The 24,881-nt window shown below is 34.0% G+C and overlaps 1 protein-coding gene across 7 annotated transcripts in view; it reads right to left on the bottom strand.

Moving 5' to 3' along the window:
• JAM2 (junctional adhesion molecule 2) overlaps positions 1 to 24,881 on the bottom strand; it is a 127,324-nt gene that overhangs the window by 49,808 nt on the left and 52,635 nt on the right. For all 7 annotated transcript variants that reach the window (XM_074213926.1, XM_074213929.1, XM_074213928.1 and 4 more), the window contains exons 3-5: positions 14,343 to 14,450; positions 8,293 to 8,445; positions 6,159 to 6,361 (exon numbers count right to left, since the gene is read on the bottom strand). In XM_074213926.1, the coding sequence (XP_074070027.1) occupies positions 6,159 to 6,361; positions 8,293 to 8,445; positions 14,343 to 14,450 (464 nt within the window). The remainder of the gene's footprint in view (positions 1 to 6,158; positions 6,362 to 8,292; positions 8,446 to 14,342; positions 14,451 to 24,881) is intronic.

The following is a 24,881-nucleotide window of genomic DNA, read 5'->3' as shown; positions in this document are numbered from 1 at the left end:
TACCCTCTCAAACATCTTTCACATGTCTTCTCTCAACTAATACAACCACCCAGCACTCTAATTTATAGCCCTTATAATTCCTTAGTTAGACTATTACAATAGATTCTCAATTGATCTCTCTCTGACACAATTATCTCTCCATAGCAGTCTGTTCTTGACAAAACATAAAGCAATTTCTTTCCTTTTTTCTTTCTTATTTTTTATTAAATTCAATTTTACATTTTTTAGTTGTGAATTCTTTCTCCTTGCTTCTGTCCCTCACACATAAAGAAAAGCAAAGCTCATTCCAAGTATGTAAAGTTAAAAAATTTTCATATTTGTCATGTTCCCCCAAAAAATAAATCCAGAAGAAAAGAAAACATGCATCAATATACACTCTGAGTCATCAGCTCTCACTCTGGTTGGTTAAATGTATTTTTCATCATAAGTTCTTTGGAAATATGGTTTTGGCATCATGTTGATCAGTTATAGTTTTCAAAGATGTTTGTCTTCACAATATTGGTTGTAAATTATATCAATTATTCTCCTGGTTCTGCTTACTTCACTTTGCATCAGTTCCTACAAACTTTTGAAGTTTCTCTGAAATCATCCCCTTGATCATTTCATATACACAGTAGTAATTCATCTTCATTTTTGATAATTTATTCTGTTATGCCCTAATAGATAAGTAACTCCTCTGTTTGTCATCACATAAAGAGTTGCTTGCTATTAATATGTTTGCATATGAGGGTCCTTTTCCTCTTTTTTTTAGGTTTTTGCAAGGCAAATGGGGTTAAGTGGCTTGCCCAAGGCCACACAGGTAATTATTAAATGCCTGAGGTCGGATTTGAACTCAGGTACTCCTAACTCCAGGGCTGATGCTCTATCCACTGTGCCACTTAGTCATTCCCTCCTCTTTCTTTGATTTCTTTTAAAGTATAGAAAGCATAGATGTGATGTAGTTGTAATATTGGGTCAAAGTTTAATGGCTTTTGGTTATAGTTCCAAAAAAACTTTCTAGAATGTTTGAACCAGTTTACAATTCTACCAACAATGCATTTAAATTTTGGTTTTCTCATTTCCCATTTAGTATTTGTCAATTTCTTTTTTGGTCAACTAGCTCTGGACATAGGAACATGAAAAAAACTGAAGTTTTGGAAGTGTATTTTCACTTCCAGCAGCCAGAGTCCAAATTTAACAATAAGTTCAAAGTCAAGAAATAAGTTGGAAGAATAAACAAACAATAACAAAAAAGAATTTGATTCTTAAAAAGTTACATTTGATGACAGGAAAGACTAAGACACAAAAGAGGAATGACTGTACAAGTTATGATATGTGACTGTGATGGAACACTATTGGAATGCTCTGAGAAATGATGAGTAGGATGATTTCAGAAAAACCTAGGAAGACCTATATAAACAAAGTAAAATGAGCTGAATCAGGAGATCATTGCACACAGTAATAGCAATATTATATATTGTTTATTGACTGTCAAAGACTTAGGTAATCTTATCAATATGATATCCAAGACAATTCTGAAGAACTCATGATAAAAAATGTTGTCCATCTTCAGAGATAGAATTGATGAATTCTGAATACAAATTATAATATAATAGCCTCATTTTATTTTTCTTGCTTTTTTATGACATGGCTAATAAGGAGATGTGTGTGTGTGTGTGTGTGTGTGTGTGTGTGTGTGTTTTGTATGATTCCTTATGTATAATGAATATCATTTTGCTGACCTTCTTGGTGGGTAGGGGGAGTAGCCAGATGGAGAAAAGGAATTTGACATTTAAAATTTTTTTAAAAAGTATAAAACTATTTTTATCTGTTAGATCTATGAATAGGGGAAAATAACTTTTGACTAAATACGAGATAGCATTATAGAATGTAAAAATGGATAATTTTGATTATATTAAATTAAAAAAGGTGTTGTATAAACTCAACTAATGCAACCAAGATTAGAAGGAATTCAAAAAAACTGGAAGAAAAATTTTACAGCAACTTTCTCTGATAAAGGCCTTGCTTCTCAAATATATAGAGAATTGAGTGACAGTTTATATAATACGAGCCATTCCCCAATTGATAAATTGTCAAAGGATATAAACAGGCAGTTTTCTGAAAAAGAAATCACAGGTATCTCTAGTCATATGAAAAAATGTTTACATTACTGTTGATTAGAGAAAGGCAAATTAAACAACTCTGAGGTACCCCCTCATACCTATCAGAAATTAAAAATACTATAAGGGATGAGGGAAAATAAGTATATTAATGGCCTGTTGGTGGAGTAGTGTACTGGATCAATCTTTCTGGAATTATGCCCAAAATGTTTCATCTTGCAATATCTCCATTAGGTCTGTACACCAAAAAAGATCAAAGAAAAAGGAAAAGGATCTATGTATACAAAAATATTTATAGCAGATATTTTTTGTAGTGGCAAAATAATTGGAGATTGAGTGGATGCTTTTCAATTGGGGAATGACTGAATAAACTGTGGCATAAGATTATAATGGTGTACTGTTGTGCTTTAGGAAGTTGGTTTCAGGAAAACAAAACAAAACAAAACATGACAGCATCTCTATGAACTAATAGAGCAAAGTAAAGTGAGAACTAGGGCATCATTATGCACAGTAGTGCACAGTAAGATTCCAATGAGAACAATTGTGAATGATTTGGCTATTCTGATCAATACAGCAATTTGAGACAGTTCCAAAGGATTTATTATGAAAAAATTCCATCTACTTCCAGAGAGAGAACTTATGAAATCTTTGTGGAAACTGAAGTATAATTCTTGCTTTCATATTTTTAATTTTCCTTTTTACACTATGGCTAATATGGAAATATATTTTGCATGATTTCACATATATAGTTATTTTATTGTTTGCCTTTTCAGTGGGTAGGAAAGGTGTGGGAGAAAGATAGAGAACCTGGAATTCAAATTTTAAAAAGAAAAAAAATTTAAAAACAAATAATCAAAAAAATAAATTTTAAATCATTCATTGACACCAGGTTAGGGGAAAAATAGAAATGAGGCCTTTTTTCAAAGAAACATGTTGAAAACTTTCCAATTTCTTGTTTCCTCTTCTAATTTTAGCTGCATAGTTTCTGCAAAAAACTTTGTAATTTTGTAATTTTGCAAAAAACGTATCCATCTTATCTCTTGTGAACCTATTTCTTTTTTAGTCATAAACCTGACCATAGATCTGACAAATGATTTCTTCTCAAAGTGATTCTCCAAAGCACATTGCTTCTTTACTCAATAAGTTCCAATAGATCTCTGTTGCCTCTAGGATCAAATATAAATGCTTCTGTTTGGAATTTGATGCTCTGCACAACCTAACTTTTTTTTCTGCTGTCCAATGACAATTGCTTCCTTTTGTCTCTGAGAAATTGTTTGTACTTTGTAAAAAGACAAAAAAGTTATTGACATCTTGTTAATTCATTAAATCTTATTGTGATTATATTTTGGGACTCAGGAGAGTTTCTCCCCTCCTTCATTTTCTCCTTTCTTCCCTTATATTTAATAAGTACTTTCCCCCATTAGATTTTAAGTCCTTGAGGGCAGGATGTTTCATTTTTGTCTTTTATTTCTAGTATCTTAAATTATTTCTGCTTGCTATCTCTTTTTTCCCCTTCTATCATATCCTTCTTTTTCTGATGTATTTCCTAATAGAAAAGAAAAAGAAAATAAAGAACGGTTGCCTTGGTTTATTTCAAAATAATCAATCTACTTCCAGAATAGTCATCATAAACTCATGGCCATTGACAATTGTGAAATTTAAAAACTAAAAGAAACATAATTTCACAGTAATTAATCATTTCATGAATTTAGCATATTATTAATAAAATAGATCAGTGAAACTGTCGAATGCCAAAGATCCCTCATGGAATTCAGTCAACTCTTATATGCCCTTACAAGTGTGGGTACAACTGAGGGTGGCAATTGATTCTAACTGGTTAATAAGTAATGAGAGAAAATGAATATTATAATGAGGTGAACCTATTCTAATGGGGGGCTGGGGGACCTGACTTGATCATGCTATTTACCTTCAAATTATCCTTGGCAACTTAATCAAATAATTTATCTCCATCCAAAATTTAGTAGAACTCAATGGTTGGGAATTTACTAAGGTAAGATGGTCCAGGAAGGTTAAATTGTTGGCAGATGTTTGTAATGTTTTCAGACAAGAAAATAGCACATTTCTGGATCTTTCCCATAATTGTTGATTAATAACTTCTCTTACAGTAAAAATTAGAATAAAACAACAAGCATTACAAAACATACATTGCCTCTGTTGCCGTATCATTTATTTTGTTGTTGTTGTTCAGTTTTCTCAGTCACTCCCAACTCTTTGGACCTCCTTTGGAATAGTCATGGTAAAGATAGTAGAGTGATTTGCCATTCCCTTTTCCATTTAATTTTATAGATGAGGAAATTGAAGAAAACAGGGTAAAGTAACTTGCCCAAGGACACAAAGCTATTGAATGTTTGAGGCTGGATTTGAATTCATGTCTTCCTGACTTCAGACCTTGTGCTCTATCTACTACACCATCTAGCTATCCTCTATTATGTAATTATATAATGAATTTATCTTTGGGGCATTCTTTTGACATCATAAGATCTTTCAAGGACAGAAGCTATTCATGGAAAATATATTTATAGATTTTTATCACTTGCTTTCAGAAAAAATAAATCAAAAAAGTAAAAATAACAAGGTGTGATAGCAGTTTTTTCTTCTCCCACAAATATCAGCAAAAGAACTGTTGAACCTGGTGACTGTCCCTGCTGACTCTTGAGAGGACAAGGTTTCAGGAAGGAGTTTCTTTTTGTTTAGCCTATAACATATTAAGGGTCTAAAATATAGTTTCCAATTACAAATATAAATTTTGTGAAAAGACTGAATTTTTAAAGGGATTTAGCATTTTTGCTTTTGAGTTTTAAAACAATAATGTTTTTTAAATATTCATATTCTGTGAACAGTTAAGAATTAATAATGCCATGTAAAAAATTGAACTTCCTTCTGACTTATCAGAAAATGTCACAAATGTGGAAATCAAAAAGATAACAAATTATTATTATAATTTTTAAATCACTTAGAGATCCCCATAAAATTTATTCTTATAATGGTCAACTCCCATATGTACTTCAAAAGCAGAGCAATCATATATCATAGACAAATCTGCATAATCTGTATAAGAGATTACCAGCACTGATAATAAAAAAGGACAAGTACTTTGTGCTATCCATTGCTTGGTCAGTGAATTATCAGAATATCTGAGAAAATTCATGTATTTGCTAGGTGTCTAATAAAGGAGTCTGTATGGCAGAAGAAGCTTGCTACTCGCTCCCTTGAAATTCTTACCATAAGAATTTGTGTTCCCTACCCCAGTTTATCCTATGTTTAGCTTTCTTTTTTCTTTTTTTTGCAAGGAAATAGAATTAAGTGACTTGCCCAAGATCACACAGCTAGGTGATTAAGAGTGAAGTCACATTTGAACTCAGGTCCTCTTGACTCCAGGAATGGTGCTCTATCCACTATGTCACCTTGCTGCCCCTATGCTTAGCTTTCTATTCCTGTCTTTCTCCCTACCACAGGAGGCCTCTGCAATAATTTTTGCTCATTTTGGTCTATCTCTGTACTAACCTCTTGTTGCATTTTAGTCTAGGAAACAGACTATCTTTTTTTTTCCTCCATAATTTAGCTTTAGCATATTTAACATTCATTTATTTTTTAGGTATGTGATGAGGATAAGAATAGAGCTGGACATGTGAAATGGTGTGGAAAATTTCTCCACTAAGGAAAGTTGGCAATGCCTCTGCAGCTAAATCTTTATGTCTTTTTTTTTTTGCAAGCAATGGAGTTAAATGACTTGCCCAAGGTCATATAGCTAGTAAGTTTCAAGTGTTCGAGGCTAAATTTGAACTCAGGTCTTTGCTCTACTCACTGGGCCAGCTAACTGCCCCTGCAATTAAGTTTTAAGCAAGTTTCCTAGGTGCAAAATTAACATGCTTATTATGGACACACAGTTATTATGTGTCAAAGGATAAGACTTGAACTTGTAGCTTCCTGACTCCAAGTTTTCTATGCATTAAGCTACACAAATGACTAGTACTTAATAATTAATAGCTTTATACTCATAAGCATTTCTACTAGTTTATGTCAATAAAATAATCTTACCAGAATTCCAGTTTTTCTATTCATTGTGTAAGAAATGTTGCTAATTTTGTGACCACTTTTGGGATTTTCTAATAAATGAACACCATTCTTGAACCAAGTGTACTCAGGAGCTGGAAAACCTTCTTTATCTTGACATCTTAGTTCTACTACAGTTCCACTCAGAGCTGAGCTGGGGACTTCACATACCGGAACACCAGGTGCCACTAGACAACAGATGACATGAAGTATTGATTTTATATGATGAAAACACATTTTGATTGCCAGGAAAAAATATACATATTTGTAACACATTCTTTTGTTTTCCAAGATATTTTCTCCATCTAATAGTTTTATACTCTCACTTTAGTAGAGTTTTATACTTTGTAAACTGTAAAGAACTATACAAGTATGAGTTACTTATTGTTATTATCATTATCCAAACAAAAAGATAAAGATCAGTTTAGGGTTGGTCCTAGCTCCTTTAGAAGCTATATTGGGTTGAGATGTTCAGGTCTAATCTGGAACCTAGGGATTACAGACTAAGTAAGCAATATGCCTTAGCTAAAATTTAAAACCAATTTCAAACTCAAATAAAAACCCAGGTAAAGATCCACCTAGACTAGATAGGCCTCTAAATTAGTTACATATTTGCTAAGTGTCTCAGGCAACTAAATCTAAGACTAGGAAATGCAGCTCTGCATTGGTCGACATAACAGTAATGAAAATAGCATTTATATAATATCTAAGGTCTGAAAAACTCTTTACATATATTATCTCATTTGACTCTCATAACAACTGTGAAGTAGGTGCTATTCATTATAATTCTCATTTTATAGATATGGAAATTGAATAGGAAGCTTCAATGATTTCAGTTAATAAGTACTAAAGGTGGGATTTATCCTGGGATCTAGTCTTTCACTGAGAGTTCACCAATCCTAATAAAAACAAACAGGAGAGTCATATGATATTAGAGCATTAAAGAACAATATGGATATCATTTAATCAAGCACTCTCATTTTAACCAATGAAGAATCTGATTTGCTAAGGTCATATTTAAATGACCTTACTAGAACTCTGAAATATAATCTTGTCAACTACATCACAGTGAAACTCTTGGAATGTGCTTTATCACCCTTGCATTTTAATTGTGTCACATTATTGGAAGAGATGGGTATATTTCATCCACTCTGTAGAAGCAGAATGATGGAAAAAGTACTGGACTGAATCAAAGGATTGACACTAATCCCAGCTCTTCCGCAAACTCTTGAGTGATCTAGGACACATTATCTTTCTGGGCCTCTAAGCAAATGTTCTTGGATTTATTTGCATCTTAGAAACCTTTGGCTAGCTAATTAAGCCTACTGATCCTTTCTCAGAATAATTTATTCAAGTGTAGGAAGTGAATTAAATTGAAAAATAATTATCAAAATGTTATAAGCATATATACATACATACATACATATATATATATATATATATATATATATATATATATATATATATATATATATATACACACACACACAAACAAAAAGATAAAGATCAGTTTAGGGTTGGTCCTAGCTCCTTTAGAAGCTATATTGGGTTGAGATGTTCAGGTCTAATCTGGAACCTAGGAATTACAGACTAAGTAAGCAATATGCCTTAGCTAAAATTTAAAACCAATTTCAAACTCAAAGAAAAACCCAGGTAAAGATCCACCTAGACTAGATAGGCCTCTAAATTAGTTACATTTTTGCTAAGTGTCTCAGGCAACTAAATTTAAGACTAGGAAATGCAGCTCTGCTTTGGTCAAAATAATACACACATATCCAAGTTCATGGACCCTAGATTAAGAATTTTTGTACTGTCTTATAATTGATAGCTGCTTCTTTATTTAACTTACTATTATTTGGCCTTCCATAATATTTTACATAGGAATGGAGGATAAAGAACTGAAATGATTATAAAAATTTCTTTTTTTAAAAAAATATAAATATTTTATATATTTTCCAATTATATACAATAGTATTTTCTATCAATTTTTTTGTAAGGTTTTGAATTTTACAATTTTTCCTCCTTTCCCTCCCCCAAAAATTTGTTAAAGAGTATTCATAGGAGAGAATTCATGCTCATATAGTAAAATACTACTAGATAAAAAAAAATCATTCTTTACCTAATACTTCCAAAGTAATGATATCCTCTTCAAGGTTTTGGCCTTGGTCAGAAGGTACACTAACTTCACAGCGATACTGTCCAGCATCCTTTCTAGTCACATTTTTAATTCTGATGCTGAAATTGAGCATCTCAGCTCGATCCTTAAAATCACCTTTAAACAGAAAGGAAATATATTATTCTCAAAGAAATAGAAGAAAGATAGTTAAAATTAAATAATAAATATACTGTTTTAATACTTGTACTTTTCAAAAAAGTGAGATAAGAAAAGCTAAATACTTTTAATTAATCTTTTAAAATTCAATTTTATTTTATTTTTAATTTCAAATTCCCTCCCTTTCTCTTCTTCTTCCTCCTCCTCTATTGATTAAGAAAGCAAGAAAAATAAAACCCATAAACTATATAGTTATATAAAATAAATTCCCTCATTCCTCCACACGTCCAAAAAAAAAAAGGTAAGAAAAGGAGAGGAAAAAAGAGGAGAGGAGATATGCTAAAATCTGCACTCTGAATCCATCAGCTTTCTATCAGGTGGTGGATAACATGTTTTATCATGAGTTATTTTGGAATTGTGATATTATGTTAATTAGAATTACAAAGTCTTTCAAAGTTTATTTTCGTTACAATATTGTTATTATTATATATACTATTTTCTTGGTTCTGCTTACTTCACTTTCCATATCAGTTTGTACAAATCTTCCCAAGTTTTTCTGAAACCATACTTCTTATAATTTCTTAATAATAGTATATGTTATATCATATAGCATAATTTGTTTTAAAATTATATTTTAATTTATTTCATTAAATAATCCCAATTACAATGTAAAATTTGAGTTTCAAATTCTCTCCCTTCCTCCCAACTCTCCCCTATTGCTTGAGAAGGCAAGCAATATAATATTGATTATACATGTGAAGTCATATAAAACACATTTCCATATTATCATTTTGGAAAATAAAACATACAGTCACACATAAAAACCCTAGAAAGCTTAAAAAAAGTAAAAAAAAAAGTATGTTTTCAGTTTTTCCTTCACTCAGAGTTTATCAGTTCTATCCTTGGAGGTAGATAATATTTTTCAGAGTAGCTAAGACATATAATATTCTCCTGGTTCTGCTCATTTCACATTGCATCAATTCATATATAGTTTATCAGGTTTTTCTAAAATCATTCTGTTCATCATTTCTTGTAGCACAATAACGTTCCATCATAACTATATGCCTTGTTCAGACATTCCTCAGTTCAAGAGCTGCCTTCAGTATTTTTATACATAGGGGTTCTTTTTCTTTTTCTTTGACCTCTTTGTGGACAAAAACCTAGTAGCAATATCAATGAATAAAAGAATATAGATAGTTTAATAGCTTTCTCATAATTTCAAATTGTTTTTCTGAGTGGGTGGATTAACTCATAGATCTACTACCACTGTATTAAAGAATATATTTCTCCCTGAGCATTTGTCATTTCCTTTTGTTGACAAATTAACCAATCTGATGAGTATAAGATATCTCAGAGATGTTTTCATTTTAATTTCTCTATCTTTGATTTAGGGAATTTTTTATATGACTGCAAGACAATGGGGTCAAATGACTTCTTGAAGATCACACAGCTAAGTAAGTATTAAGTGTATCTCAGGTTGGATTTGAACTCAGGTTCTCCTGACTCCAGGGTCAGTACTCTATCCACCATGCCACCTAGCTGCCCCCTCATATGACTATTGATAGCTTTTCTTTCTTCTGAAAACTATCTTTTTTATATATTTTGCCCAATGAAGAATGACTTTTTCTTACAGATTTTATCCCATTCTCCACATATCATAGAAATAATACCTTTATCAGAGAAAATTATTGTAAAGATTTCCCCTTTGCCCCAATTTCCTGCAACTTTTAATTTTGGCTACATTGGTTTTGCATCTATAAAACTTTTCAATTTTACATAATCAAAATTTCCAATTTTACTTCCTGTGAATCTTTCTATCTCTTCTTTGAGCTCTTCCCCTAACCATAACCTTTCAGGTAATTTCTTCCTTGATCCTATCATTTGTTTATAATGTTATTTCTAAACTATGTACTCATTTTGAGCTTTCTTCTTCTCCCAGCACATCTTTTTCAACTCTACATTCTTTTTTTGGGGGGAAGATAATATAATGGACTCATACCTGTCCCCTCTGTCTGTGCAGACTCTTTTTAACCATCCTAATAATAATGAAGTTCTTATGTGTTACATGTATCATATCTTCACATTTGGAAATGTTAGCAGTTGGAGTAAATATAAACAATGGAATTACAATGAATCTCCTATGATTAACTCTTTCATGGGTATCTTTTTGTGCTACAATTTTATCTTCTGTCTCAATGGCAATTTTTTCATTCAGGTCTGGTCTTTTATTCAGGAATTCTTGGAAATTCAATATTTCATTAAATATTAACTTTCTTCCCTGAAAGATTACCCTCACTTTTGCTGGCCAGATTTTTCTTGGTTATAATTCTTGCTCCTTTGCCCTCTGGAATATCATATTCCAACTCCTTCCCTTGCCTGCCCCGCCCAGTTTTAACGAAGCTGAAAAATGTTTTGTGACCCTGACTGGAACTCCATGATATTTAAACTATTTCTTTCTGGATACTTGCAATATTTTCTCCCTAACTTGGATGCTCTGGAGTTTGGCTATAATATTCCAAGGAGTTTTCATTTTGGGATCTCTTTCAGGAGGTATATTCTTTCTATTTCTGACATTTGGATATAAAATCTTCCTTTGTAAATTTTTGAAATATGAGGTCTAGGCTCTTTTTCATTCCAATAATTCTTGAATTATCTTTTTTACAGTCTATTTCCATGTGGTTATTTTAACAATGAGATATTTCACATTTTTCCTATTTTTTCATACTTTTGACTTTTATTGATTCTTGAATTTTAATGACATCATTACTTTCCAGTTCCCCAATTCAAATTTTTAAGGAATTATTTTCCTTAGTGAGTTTTTTTAATCTCTTTTCTATTTGGAAAATTTACCTTTTTAAGGCCAGTTCTTTTTTTGTTTGTTTGTTTTATTTTGCTTTGCTTTTGCCAGGCCATGTGGTTAAATGACTTGCCAAAGATCACACAGTTAAGTAAGTATTAAATATATCTCAGGCTGGATTAGAACTCAGGTCCTCCTGACTCCATGGCCAGTGTTCTTTCCACTGCATCACCTAGTTGCCCCTTTAAAGTCAATTCTTTTATTTTCTTTTTAAAAATTTATTTAATTTGAATTTTACAAATCACCCTCAAATCTTGATTCTCTCCCCCCACCCCCATAGAAGGCAGTCTGATAATCTTTACATTGTTTCCATGTTATATATTGAACCAAATTGTATGTGTTGAGAGAGAAATCAAATCCTTAAGGAAAAAATAAAGTACGAGAGATAGCAAAATTACACAATAAGATAACTTTTTAAAAAAATATTAGAGGTAATTGGTCTTTGTTCATACTCCACAATTTTTTCTCTGGATATATATGGTATTCTCCATTGCAGATACCCCCAAATTGTCCCAAATTGTTGTACTGATGAAATAAGCAAGTCTGCTAAGATTGATCATCAGGGTAGCTATGTGGTACAATGAGTAGAGCACTGGAGTCAGGAGGACATGACCCCTGAGTTCAAGTCCGGCCTCAGACACTTACTAATTACCTAGCTGTGTGACCTGGGGCAAGTCACTTAACCCTATTGCCTTGGAAAAAACCTAAAAACCCCATGTTACTGTTATGATGTACAAGTGTTGTTCTGGTTCTGCTCATCTCACTCAGCATCAGTTTATGCAAATCCTTCCAGACTTCTCTAAATTCCAATACCTTCCTGGTTTCTAATAGAACAATAGTGCACCATAATGTACATATATGGCAATTTGTACAGTCATTCCCCAATTGACGAACATTTACTCAATTTCCAATTCTTTGCCACCACAAACAGGATGGAAAAATGTCTCCCTCTTTTGTTGGTTCCGTTGCTCCAAAAATTTATTTGAGCTATTTTTTAAAAGTTGTTTAGAGGGGAATGTTTAACAAGTTCAGAAAATTCTGGCCTTTACCATGTTGGCCCCCACTTCCTTAATTCTAATTTTCATGACATTATTTTCTTCATTAATGTTTTGTGTCTCTTTTCACATGCTGTTAATTCTCTTTTCATATCTTTCTTCCCTAATTTTCACTTCTTTTCCAAGTTTTTCTTCTACAACTCTCATTTTTATTGGTTTTATAACCTTTCTATTTAAAGCTCCTTTTCTAAAAACTCCACTTGTTTTAACTCTTCAAACAATTCTTGTTGAACTTCATTTTTCTATGAGATTTTGTTTCCAGATGTTTTTTGAGTATTCATTTCAATATTTGCACCTTGATCTTCCCTGTAGTCTAAATAGCTTTTATGGGGGGATTCTTTTTGTATTGATTGACCCATTCTTCTAGTTCATTTTTGATTTTATGTTAACATTGACTCTGCACCTTCTGAGGGAATGTCTGACACAATTTTCTTTGCTTGTGTTCATTTGTTCCTTTCAAAACCAAGCTGAGGATGTATAGGTTTTCAGTGCTTTTAAAGCAGTTATAATCTCATGTGAGGATTGTTTATTGCTTTTTCTGATAGTTCCTGATAGGAAATTTCAGCAGACCACTATTGAATTCAGTCCCCATTGACCTGTTTCAGAAAGACTCCTTGGTCTGGGACTGATGCCCTGGTTATTTCTTTTTTTTTTAAATTTCTTTTTTTTTTTTGAATTTTATAATTTTCCCCCTAATCTCATGCCCTGGTTATTTCACTACAGGCTCATACACTGGGTTAAAGCTCTGAATTTACTCACAACTCTATTCTTGGATCAGAGCCACACAACTACATTTCCAGAATTGTTCTTTGCTCAGTACACAGCTAGGGCCAACCTTATTGACAACCTCTGGATCTCTAATCTGAAGATTCTCTGCTCTCATGCCCTCTCTGGACTCTCAGTTACAGAGGCTTGAACTGTTCCATATGTGTTCCTGATCAGATTTTGTTCTTAGTATCCTCAGACTTCTTTCTAAGAAGTCCCGAGCTTAAAAAAACTCTTTGTCCTGATCAGAATTCTATGTGGTGTAATTTCTATATTGCTGTGAAAAAGAATTAGTGGGAAGCTAGGCTTCATTGCTTCTTCTTACTCTACCATCTTTCATTTTTACGAATCTTTTAAAAATATCACCATTAAAGACATTCTCTAATGCATCATTATATCACATGAGTGACCCTAGGTTCTTTTTTTTCCTTGGGATTTTGCAAGGCAATGGGGTTAAGTGACTTGCCCAGGGTCACATGGTTAAGTAAGTATTAAGTGTTTGAGACTGAATTTGAACTCATATCCTTCTGACTCTAGGGACTGTGCTCTATCCACTACACCATCTAGGTGCTCATTGTGACCCTAGGCTCTTAAAGACCTTCAATATTGGTTCTCAGGTGAAAATTTTAAAGGACTTTATCCTTTCTAAGCATAGTCTCAGGAAATTGAAAAGGTGGAGCAGCAGAATATAATGTCCACTTGTTCTTCCCTATCAAGAACAACCAACATTTCCATAGCTCTTAAAGATTTACAAAGTATTTTACAAATATCTTCCTTAATCCTCACAGGATTACTAGGTTTTTAGATGCTAATATTATCCTCATGGAATATGTACTTTTTATTTTAAACCTTGGCTATTGCCACTAATGCAGATGATTTCATGTGGTAATAAGGAACAGAATGATTATTGCTGAAAGACTGTTTCCCTACTAAAAAAATATATTCTTTTTCCATCTCTTTGTGAGTCACAGAGCTGCTAAATCAGTTGAAAATGATATTTTTGGTGCATTTATGAACTCGAATAAAAAATGGAGTTTTACAGATACAAATGATTCATTTTATTTTTGCATATCATGTGTTTTTGACCATGATTTTCAGAGCCTCCTAGAAATTTCTCTCTAGCTGTGACCTCTTCCATTTGTCAGTTGAAAAATTTATGTAGTATATATAGAGTTTCATCATTTGTCCTCCCAATGACCCATGAGTCTATACCTTCTTACCTTGAAAAGCTTGCTGATAATAGACAAAGGAGACACTGGATCCAAGTTTCTTCCATTCTAGTCTTGAAGGTGATGTTTTCTTTTGGTACTTACAGGATAAAATTGCTTCTAGGAAAGGAAATACAATGTCAAAGTTGAATGAGTTTTAAACATATTTTTGGGAAAAAGTCATAGGAAATTCCCCCTATTTCATATAAACCCCCTTTTGATCAAATTAGGGAACAGAGAGGAGTGGGAGAAGTCCAGGTGAGTACCCTGATAATTAAGCCAATTAAGATTTGAAAAGTATACTTAATGATTGCTCACAAAAGACTTGCCTTCTAAAGTCATCGATGGACCCTCAAAGAGTCCTTATAGGAATATCTTCTCTCCACCCCACTCCCCACCTTCTTTCCTCCTCCTCTCTTCTCCTCTTCCACACTGTGTCCACACACCAGCCTACTACTTCTGGGGCTATACCCTTCTTTGGTTGAATGAGCTAGAAGTCACATTTTGGATCAGGTATCTCAATGGATAGTGATATTTAAATCAAGGGTAAATGCCCATCTTTGGGAGTTTTCACCCTCAGTCCAGACTTCTCCACACAGAAAGTTGCAATTTAGGGATTTATCAATAAATGTGTTTTTAATCAAATTTGGTTTTCTACTCTTCCTTAAGGCCCAGATATTCCTACTTTTGGGGAATTTTCCTCAAATCCTAATTTTCTTAATATTCCCTCTTACAATAGGTGAACACTCTGCTTTGACTTATTTTAACTGACTTCTTGATTGAATCCTTGGAAGGTAACTGCATTTTTGAATCTAATCATTGAGCCCCAGTTGTGTGTTTCCTATTAACAAACAGACTAAAGAACTTTCAATTAAGAAAAGAGGCAGGCAACCCAGCTTGCCTACATTTACTCCAGAAGAAAACACAACTAAAAATAGCATTAGATGAAATCATGAACAAGAAATATAATGAGAAACTGCAGGGACTTTATCAACTCTAGAAGTTATCTGAAAACCATAGGCAATAGAAAAGTAAATCTGCCAGAAAAAATATCTATGCAAACAAGGTATAAGCCTCCCAGCATAATCAGAGATACCTGTAGCATTCAATGCTCAGAAACAAAAAAAGAAGGTTCCCACAAAAACAATTACAGAATGATTTGATTAGAAATAGCAGAAATCATTCTGACCATCACTCAGATAGGAGGAATGCTCCAGGCACTGGGGCTCTGAGGCATGTTGCAATTTCTCCTGAAATATGACAGATGATTTTGAAGAACCAGCATGTAAAAACCATCAAAACCCAAGAGAAACTAAACCTAAAAGCATAGAGTGTCAGATCAGTTTGGGAGCTCAGATGACCAAATTGAAGATCAAGAAGGGCTAAAATGTATAAAAGGATCTGCTGATCATGGCACTAGCACAAAGCCCCAATTCAAGAACTAACATTAAGGATATAAAGAGAAGAAACAGACCAGAAATAGAGACATAGCCAAAACTATAAGAAAAGATTCCAAGTAAAATATAGAGTTTCCTTAAGGATTACATGAGTATCTAGAAGAAATTGGGGAAGAGGTAGTTTTTTTTTAATTGGAATTAAAACTCAGGAGGAAAGAACTAGGAAAGAATAGTTTAAAATAGAAAATAGATTCCTCAAAAATACCCAGGGTCTGGCCATTGGGATAAAAACTCCCTCTTTGATAAAAATTGATGGGAAAATTGGAAATTAGTATGGAAGAAACTTAGATTAGACCAACACCTCACACCCTTTATTTACCAAGATAAGATCCAAATGGTTACAGGACATAGACATAAAAAAATACTATAAGCAAATTAGAAGATCAAGGACTAGTCTACCTGTCAGATCTATGGAAAGGGGAACAGTTTATGACTAAGGAAGAGTTGGAGAACATCACCAAAAACCAATTAGATGATTTCAATTACATTAAACTAAAAAGCTTTTGCACAGATAAAACCAATGTAACCAAGATCAAAAGAAATGTGGTAAATTGGGAAAAGATCTTTACAACTAATGATTCTGACAAAGGACTCATTTCTAAAATATACAGAGAACTGAGTCATATTTTTAAAACAAAAAGCCATTCCCCAATTGACAAATGGTCAAAGGATATGCAAAGGCAATTTACAGATGAGGAGATCAAAGTAATCCATAGCCATATGAAAAAATGCTCTAAATCATTAATTATTAGAGAAATGAAAATTAAAGCTTCCCTGAGGTACCACCTCACACCTCTCAGATTGGCCAGTATGACCAGGAAGGATGATGATGATTGTTGGAATGGATGTGGGAGATCTGGGACACTATTACACTGTTGGTGGAGCTGTGAACTCATCCAACCCTTCTGGACAGCTATTTGGAACTATGCCCAAAGGGCAACAAAAATGTGCATACCCTTTGACCCAGCAATACCACTACTGGGTCTATACCCTGAAGAGATGAGGAAAAAGGGTAAAAACATTACTTGTACAAGAATATTTATAGCAGCCCTGTTTGTGGTGGCAAAGAATTGGAAATCCAGTAAATGTCCTTCAATTGGGGAATGGCTTAGCAAACTGTGGTATATGTATTTCATGGAACACTATTGTTCTATTAGAAACTAGGAGGGATGGGAATTCAGGGAAACCTGGAGGGATTTGCATGAACTGATGCTGAGTGAGATGAGCAGAACCAGAAAAACACTGTATACCCTAACAGCAACATGGGAGTAATGTTCAAGCTTGAAGGACTTGCTCATTCCATCAGTGCAACAATCAGGAACAATTTTGGACTGTCTGCAAAGGAGAGTACCATCTGTATCCAGATAAGGAGCTGTGGAGTTTGAACAAAGTACAAGGACTATTCCCTTTAATTTAGAAAAAAAAAACCAGATAGCTTATTGTCTGATCTTGTTACCTCTTAGACTTCTCTTTAAGGATATGATTTCTCTTTCATCACACCCAATTTGGATCAAGGTACAACATGGAAACAAAGTAAAGACTGACAGAGTGCATTCTGTGGGGGGGAGGGGGAGGGAAGTAGGATGGGGGGAAATGTAAAACTCAAATAATATCTTTAATAAAAAATAAATTAAAAAAAAGATTCCTCAAAAATTTCTAATAACCCAAACAGAAATTAATGACTTCCTAAAGCAGAAATAAATATTGAAACAAGTTTAAAATAATGAAAAATAGAAGAAACATCTCTTTTTTAAATCAACTAATCTAGAAACCAGTTCAAGGAGAGATTATTTAAGAATCAGTAGGTTCCAGGTCATATTGTTGCCAGAGGATTGGTGTCATCAATTTAAGATTGAGAGGCCTTGAAAGTGAACCCTGGAATTTTTAAAACTGCTCAGGATTTATTGTACAAGCCTGCAGAATTTACAGATTAAAAGCTTTTCTCCTGAAGATTAAGTAGCTTGAGGACAGGTTAAATAGCAAGGGACCAGGACAGATGTCTGAGGGAAAAGAAAGTGAAAAGGAAAATAGCCAGGAGACCTGGATGAGTTGAATGTGAAGGGAAAAAGAGAGAGAGAGAGCCATAGGGCTGGCTTAGTCCTACTACATGGCAGAGAGCTCTTAGTTCTCCAGTGCCTAGGCCAGGAGTACGTGGCACTACTTTAAGAAGAGAGAGTGAAGGTAGTATGAAGGAGAGAGAGAGAGAGAGAGAGAGAGAGAGAGAGAGAGAGAGAGAGAGAGAGCCAACTTCTCTTTCCATAGATTTAAATGCACTTCTGTAGTAAGTTGGAAGAAGGCAAGTGAGGAGTGGTCTACCACCTAGCTCCAGGTATTCTCCTGGATGTAAGCTCTGTGCTGGTCTTTCCTGTCCTAAGGTGTGTGACCTCTAAATCCAAAATGTCATTTCTGTCATGCCAGCACAAGTTTGACTCATCAATGGCCAAGTTCAGGTAGACTGGAAACTGGAAGCTGGAGGAAGGGGAAGGTGCTAAGACTGTTTGCATCTTGATAAATTCACATTTAACAGCAGTGGTAACTTTGAACAATAGGGAGGTCCCCAGATAGGCACAGACAATATTTTTCCTTTCACAAAATTTGTTTCTAATCACAGCATCTCCTATGTCCATAACTCCCTGCATCAACATGAGCACCAAAATGACAGACTAGGCATTTTCTTCAATCCCCACAACCTCTCTAACTGCTTCAAAGTAGAAATTATGCACCAAAGTTAAAGCAACTTCTATTGTCTCCATGGTCTATCTAGGACACTCAAAATTTAAAAGTTTAAAAAACACCCACAAAACTAAAAAAATCACCACCCACCCCAAAATTTGATGATCTATCCTACAAATCTGATCATAAGACAAAATATGAACTTTAAAAAGAAATAATTAAAAAGCTTGAACATTTTTAGAAAGGAAAAACAGAACTGAGGAGATCATTTGCCTTTTGAACACCCCAAAGAATAATAATGTAGGATAAGCAAATAAATGTGGCAAAGACAATAATAGCAAGAGTGACAACAGGGACCAGTGAGACTTCTTATTCAATGTAAACAAGGAGAGAAGGCAGAAATCTGGTAGAAGTTACAATGAATAAGAAGACATAGGGTATTATGGATAGAACCTGATGACTACTGATCTATAGATGAATCAATGCTTTTTTGTGTGTATGTATGGGAATACATTACAAAATGGGAAGGTATAATAGTAAAGGAGAGAAATAGGGGGATAGAAAAGAATGAGTCAAATTTTTGCCAAGGTCAAATAAAGGGCTAACTATCAAGGGAAGGTGACCTGCATAAGGGAAAAATAGCCTACATAGGAGTGGGTGAGGAGGGGGTTCCATTGATGACTGCTCCTTATAGTTGTTGTTCATTTTTTGTTCTCAAAGACCAGTAACATCATGAGGATGATGTCTTGACTTGTATGTGAATTTCAAATAATTGAGATAGAGTTGTGCTCAGAGTCCTTGGTTTCACTCACTCCTCCAGAGTCATCTAAGTCTAGTGGCAAGACAAAGGTCAAGGAATACTGATGATGGCTCAGGATGCAATCTGTGACTTTCCAGGTCTTAATTTATCTGATGCCAAGTCCATCCAAAAATAAAGGGGCTAGGTAAGAGTTGAGACAAAAGATGGCTTATTTTAACATTACAAAGATATCAATCTGGGAGGGGTTCTGGCCAGAATAGAAAACAATGCTATATACACTCATTCTAAACTATAAAAATCTGAACAATGAACCACAGAGGCTTGGGTTGAGACTATTACTGGCAATTCAAAGAAAACTAGAATGGCTAGAGTTGAAAGTTTAGTCAAGTAATTCCATTTAAAACACAATGGGCTTTTTAAAAGTCTATTTGTCCAGAACTTTGTTAATAAAAATAAAAATGAAAACTGCAGGACAAAAAGTAAATTGTCTCCAGTTTTTTCCTTAAATCTGGATTAAGCAAGATGGCTAAGTATTTAGTGCTTGAAAAATACTTGTCTTAGGATGGCAGGTGGAGTTTGCACCCTAGAGGGAACTGAAATATAGAGGAGCCTAAATTTCAGTCCCTAGAGGAACTGAAATAATAGATACTGGGAGGAGATGTCCAAGCAAATATTTAAAAAGAAAAGGTCAGTGAGAGATTAGATAGATTCCTGGTGGGCTGCAGAATCTGGAATATAGGCTGTGTACTCTGACATGTAAAATAATTGCATTGCTTTGAAAATGAAGCTCTATGAAAAAGAGGAACCTATGGGGTAAGCACTATGAGACAGTAGCAGAAAATACTAGAGTCTAGGATGAATACTTTGGAAGGTTTAATTGTTTGAAGAATACAGAAAAGAGAGAGAGAGAGAGAGAGAGAGAGAGAGAGAGACAGACCGACCATTATAGGGATCCTGGATCAGAGAATGAGTATTGAGAATAAACAGAAAGAGAAAATGGATAAAGGGAATGAGAAAAATTATTTTTTGGAAAGGGGTCCCAAAAATGAAATTTTAAAACTGTTGAGGAAGGGTTCTCACTGAGTTTTGACTTATTGGAAATAAATATATGTTAATATTTCCAGAGTCTGTCCTAATCAGGGACAAATGTTAAACCCCAAATTTACCCTGATCAGGTACAAATATTACCAGAGTTTTGGCCTTAAGAAAGAGCAAAACAGAATTAGATTAACAGACACATTTAATGATATTTCTCCAAGTCTGTGACTTCTCATGTGTGTGTGTGTGTGTGTATGTACGTGTCCTGTTCTAGAGAGCCAACCCACTCCCCTCACAAATGGAACCTTACACTGGGTTTAAATAGTTTTGACTGTCAGAGAGTGGTATCTGAAATGTCACCTCTGGCTTATCCAATCAAAGAAAAATATGGCCCCACAACCCAGGATGGAGAGTGGGGTACATCTAGTATGAGGCCAAGAGAACTCAGAATATCAGACATTCTAGTAAAAGAAGTGTCTTATCACTTACCCTAGGGAACTTTGACAAACTGCAATAATAATAATTAATAATAATAATAATAATAATTTCACAACTATATTCCTGATGAAAAGGTTGATTTAACAGTACACAGCAGCCTTTATGTCTCATCTACCTTTGCCACTAGATAAGACCTGTTAATTACAAACTCAGGAAGACAATGATCAGAATGCTGGAAGACTTATCCTGTCCTCATGATGCTTAAAGTTCAGGAAGAGATAACAATTTATCAGATGGTATCTTATAAGAATGATAATCTATGAGGGCAATTTAAGATTGTGCAACCTTCATTGTGAAGCCACCAAGGAGGTTAATGATTTCCTCTATCCTTTGTTTTTAGATACCCTTTCTCTCAGTTTGGGGTGCCTTCATCTATAGGTTAATGGTAAATCTCATAAAATAAAATTTCTTGTCTAACCTATATTTTCTATCATTTTATTTTAACCCTATATTTTAAGGTTTACAGTTTTAGGGTTTTATACCTTCAAAGAAAGAGAAATAGCTGTAGGGGCTCTTGACAGGATTAAGAAGGCAAGCCTTTGTTCTGTTTACAACCGAGGGAGCCTACTAAAAATGGAGCAGAGGATCTTTGGGCAGAGAGAACTAGAGTAATCTATTTTTTTTCCTTTCTGTATTAGAGACCAAAAATTGTAATTCAGACATTTTATAATTCTTTTCTTTTCCCTTACAAGTAAACCCCTAAGCAAGGAATATACAAGCAAACAGAGACTGTTAAAACAGCTAATCTTTTATACAGGTAAATCTTCTCCATACTTGTCTGTTATATAATCCTATCTAATGTCTCCAAGTTATCTCACCAGGCTGTCTTAGGTATATATATATATATATCTATCATAAATTTCTTGAGACTGCCTTGTGTTAACAAATACTCTAACTCCCAGTCAAAGCTGATGCATCTAGTTAAGATGTTATAAATTCTTAACTTTAATTTAATAATTTAATCTATAAATTTTAGCTACTCTAGATATGCACAAGAATACAATCTTATGAAATGCATTAAGCCACTCCTTAGTCCCTCCTGGTGCCACCTTGCTGCCCAGGAGGTGGGCTACACTTCCCATAAAAGTTCTGCTTACCCTCTCTGAACTCTTGAATTCAGATAATCTTAACTAATTAGCCTGGCTGCTATTTGCAACTCTATTCCTTTTCTTCTTCCCTCCCCTTTCCCCCCCTTCTTAACTGTCCTTGAGGGTCTCACCAACCCAGTCTGTAGCTTTTTCTTCTTTGCTTAAACTTTACTGTCTTCTTAAAAACTCACTCTTTTTTCTGTGAATTAGTTAAAACTTTTTGCAGTAATCTGTGTATTAAAATTTATGCCTTTTTTTACCCTCCTGAGTCAAGAGAGATCCCTGTGATTTCTTCACTGATAAATGAACCCTCACTGATCCTTGGAAGCCCCCTTCCCTGAGAAATTCTCCCAACTACAAAATTTTTCAATTTTTAAATTGATCTAATTAGAAGAAAGACCTTCTTTAATATTTATGTAGAAGCTACCATCACCCACTTTAAGATCTCTGCTCTTAAAGATCTAGGAAAAAATTCAAATCACACACACACACACACACACACAAACAAATAAAAATAGCAAAACTCACTATTGACAAAACTAATGAATAGAATTAGTTGCAGGGAAGGAAAAGAAGGGGAAATTATTAGATTAGCAGAAAAGAGCAAGAGAGAAAAAGGAATTAAAAGACAAAAAACTAAATGAAACTGTTAATAAGGCTATCACAAGTTCATGAGATACATGTGTTACAACTAGATCTATTACAAAATAAATGAGCATGGAACCCAAACCAGAGCAGAGTTCACAATCCATACAAAAGTTTGCATATTTATGACAGTGCAATAAAGGAAGGAGGAAAAAACACTCTCCTTTTAAAGGAAAGTGGCATGAGAGGCAGATAGGTTGATGGTGTATAAAGGTGGGAAAAAGGATAAAACCTTTCCAAGAGGGAAGGAGCAAGGCAATGGCAAAAGTGACATCTTTTTCCTTGGGAACTGTTAGACTAAAAAGATAGAATACTTTGCTTATGTACAAGGTTCTCAGTTGCACAAGCAGTTTCTAGTACAGGCTAACTGGAGTTTTTCTTGATTCATGGGAGTTCAACTTGAGGTGAAAATAACAAATTTTGTCAGCTGGGGTGGGGTCACTTCATTCTTGATATATTCAAGGCTTCCTACATACTATGGGTCCAAATTTAAGGAAAATCAGGCAACTCAAAAAAACCCCAAAGTTTAGGAGATTCCTTAAAATTCCTTAACAAGGAATATCAAATGAGAAGATGGATCAGAAGAGAGTAGGAGAGCCAGTAGAGTGAATTTGAAATTAAAATGCTTCTGTACAGATAACATTAATAGATCTAGAATAAGAAGGAAAAAATAGTTGAATGGGGAAAACTGTTTTTTTATCAAATTTCTCTGATATACATACACATACAGATTTTTATATAGCTATATCTATATCTATCTATTCAGTCCCCAACAGATAAATGGCCAAAAGATATGAGCAAACAGTACTCAAAAGAAGAATATTCACAACCACATGAAAAGGTATTCACAACTTCATGAAAAAAATGTTTCAAATTACTACTAATAAGAGAAATGTAAGTCAAAATAGTCCTGATATTTTACTTCACACCCTGCAAATTGACAAACATGACAGAAAATGTCAACAATTGATGTTGGAAGAGTTGTGCAAAGATAGGTATGCTGAAAAGCAATTTGGAATTACAAAAATAAAGTGACTAAAATGTCCATTCTCTTTTAACCAGAGATTCCATTATTGAGTTTATATCCCAAGAAAGTCATTGATAGGAAAAAAAAGTCTGCTGCTGCTCTAAAGTATTTATAGCAGCACTTTTTGCAATAATCAAGTATTACAAACAAAGTAGATCCCCAACAATTGGGGAATGGCTAAACAAACAGCACATGAATGCAATTTGATATTACTGTGCTTGAGGAAACAGTGTATATGATGAACACATAGAAGCATGGAAATACCTATATAAAATGATACAAAGTAAGCAAAGTCAAGAAAAAATATACATACTAACAACAATGTAATATGAAGCACAATACACCAAAAATTCAAAAATAAATAACAAAATTATAAAAATGAGTGGAACTCAAGTAAAAAGATTTGAGATGACACCTTCAACATACCCCCTTATAGAGGTGAGAGTTCCACTTCTGCTACACATTGTAAAAAAAGAAATAATAAATCAAATAAAAAGTCTGAATAGATAGAAAAAAATGTGAAACATCTTATTGGAAAAACAACTGACCTGGAAAACTGATCAAGGAGAGATAATTTAAGGATTGCCTGACTGTCTGAAAATCATCAACAAAAAAGAGACTAGAAACCACATTTCAAAAAAAAATTATAAAACTGTCCAGATATCCTAGAACTGGAGGTCAAAATAGAATTGAAAGAATCCACTGGTCACCAGTGAAAAATCATAAAGAACTAAATAAGATTGATATGTTAACATTCTTATATGGGGGGGGGGGGAATGATACATGTAGCCCTTCAGAACTTTATTAACCTTGGAAGTGACAATCAATCATTAAACATTTATTTAGGGTCTATTATGTGTTAGACACTATGCCAAGCTCTGGAGATACAGAAAGAGGCAAAAGATAATCCTTATCCTCAAGGAACTCACAATTTAATGGAAGAGACATAACCTTTATTCTCATTTTTTACAAATAATTTTTTATACAGTAATAAAATATTCTTGTTTAAGAGTAAACGAAATACCCCCTCCCCCCATAAATATAGACTTGCTTGAGCGATAAAGTAAAGGGGAGAGAAAAAAATTAAAATAAAAAAACCCATAATAGTAATAATTGTAGGTATGGCCAGGTGGTACAATGGACAGATAACCAGCCCTGGAGCCATGAGCACCCGAGCCCACATCCAGCCTGTACACCCAACAATCACCCAGCCGTGTGACATGCAAGCCTCCCAAACCCCACTGCCCTGCGAAAACCAAAAAAAAAAAAAAAGAAAAAAGACCCCCCCAAAATAAAATAGTAATAATAGTAGGGGTGCCTGGGTGGCAGACAGAGTACTGGCCCAGGTCCAAATCCGGCCTCAGA

The sequence above is a fragment of the Macrotis lagotis genome, chromosome 1 (assembly GCF_037893015.1).
Source record: "Macrotis lagotis isolate mMagLag1 chromosome 1, bilby.v1.9.chrom.fasta, whole genome shotgun sequence".
In the NCBI taxonomy this organism is placed as follows: Eukaryota; Metazoa; Chordata; class Mammalia; order Peramelemorphia; family Peramelidae; genus Macrotis; species Macrotis lagotis.
The sequence above is the reverse complement of the archived record's forward strand: the minus strand, read 5'-3'. Positions and strand labels throughout refer to the sequence as shown.